The sequence below is a fragment of the Myotis davidii genome, unplaced genomic scaffold (assembly GCF_000327345.1).
Source record: "Myotis davidii unplaced genomic scaffold, ASM32734v1 scaffold184, whole genome shotgun sequence".
In the NCBI taxonomy this organism is placed as follows: domain Eukaryota; kingdom Metazoa; phylum Chordata; class Mammalia; order Chiroptera; family Vespertilionidae; genus Myotis; species Myotis davidii.
The window spans coordinates 6,056,697-6,057,587 of NW_006297021.1; the positions used below are offsets into that span (position 1 = coordinate 6,056,697).

Consider the following 891-nt stretch of genomic DNA (forward strand, 5'->3'; position numbering starts at 1 on the left):
AGCCTCGGGAACGGGGAAGATGGTGGGTTGAAGCACTTTGAGGTCATCCATGAGCAGCCTGATATCTCCCTGGAAAAATCCTATTTTCGCCCCGTGGCACAGCATCACACACTGGAGGGAGGAAGCACACGTGACCAACACTGCAGCACTCCAGTGGGGGGGTTGTGCGTACACACGTACACGTACACACACACACACACACACACACACACACACACACACATGGTTGTAGCATTTCAGGGCAGTTTCCAGAAATCTACACTTAAGGCAGCTTTTTTTTTTTTTTTTTAAATATATATCAGTCAGCAGGCTGATGCTCTATCCACTGAGCCAAACCGGCCATGGCAAGGCAGCTTTTTAAAATCAGTTCTTGCAGCCTTTGGTGACTGTACAACCTGGAAATGGGGCATTTCTCTGGATCATCCTGAAGATGGGGACCTAACAGAAGAAACCAGGGTATGTTGGTTTGGTGAGGATCACAGAGGTTTTGCTATGTTAACATGGTATTAAAGAATCAAGTGTTTTTAGTCTTCCAGGCACTTTAGGTCTAATCTATTCTCAAAACAAAAACTTAGCTGCTTACTAGTACCTACAGTCCAATCTTATCAGAGTCTCATTTTCTTTTATTTGACTACTAGAGGCCTGGTGCATGACATTCGTGCACGGGGGAGGAGTGGGCGAGCAGGAAGGGTCCCTCAGCTCGGCCTGCACCCTCTCACAGTCCAGGATCCCTCGGGGGTTATCTGACTGACAGCTTAGGCCCACCACCCACCTCCACTGCGCTTACCAGCCATGAGCCCAGCTTCTGGCTGAATGGCACTCCCCGTGTGGGAGCACGCTGACCACCAGGGGGCAGCTCCTGCATTGAGCGTCTGCCCCCTGGGGGTACGT

At 50.4% G+C, this 891-nt stretch overlaps 1 protein-coding gene across 2 annotated transcripts in view; it reads right to left on the minus strand.

The window, feature by feature from the left end:
• The window catches only part of ACSL1 (acyl-CoA synthetase long-chain family member 1), a 36,370-nt gene that overhangs the window by 10,095 nt on the left and 25,384 nt on the right, over positions 1-891 (minus strand). For both annotated transcript variants that reach the window (XM_015569769.1, XM_015569768.1), the window contains exon 11: positions 1-111. This exon is cut by the window's left edge and continues 51 nt beyond it. In XM_015569769.1, coding sequence (XP_015425255.1) covers positions 1-111 — 111 coding nt within the window. The remainder of the gene's footprint in view (positions 112-891) is intronic.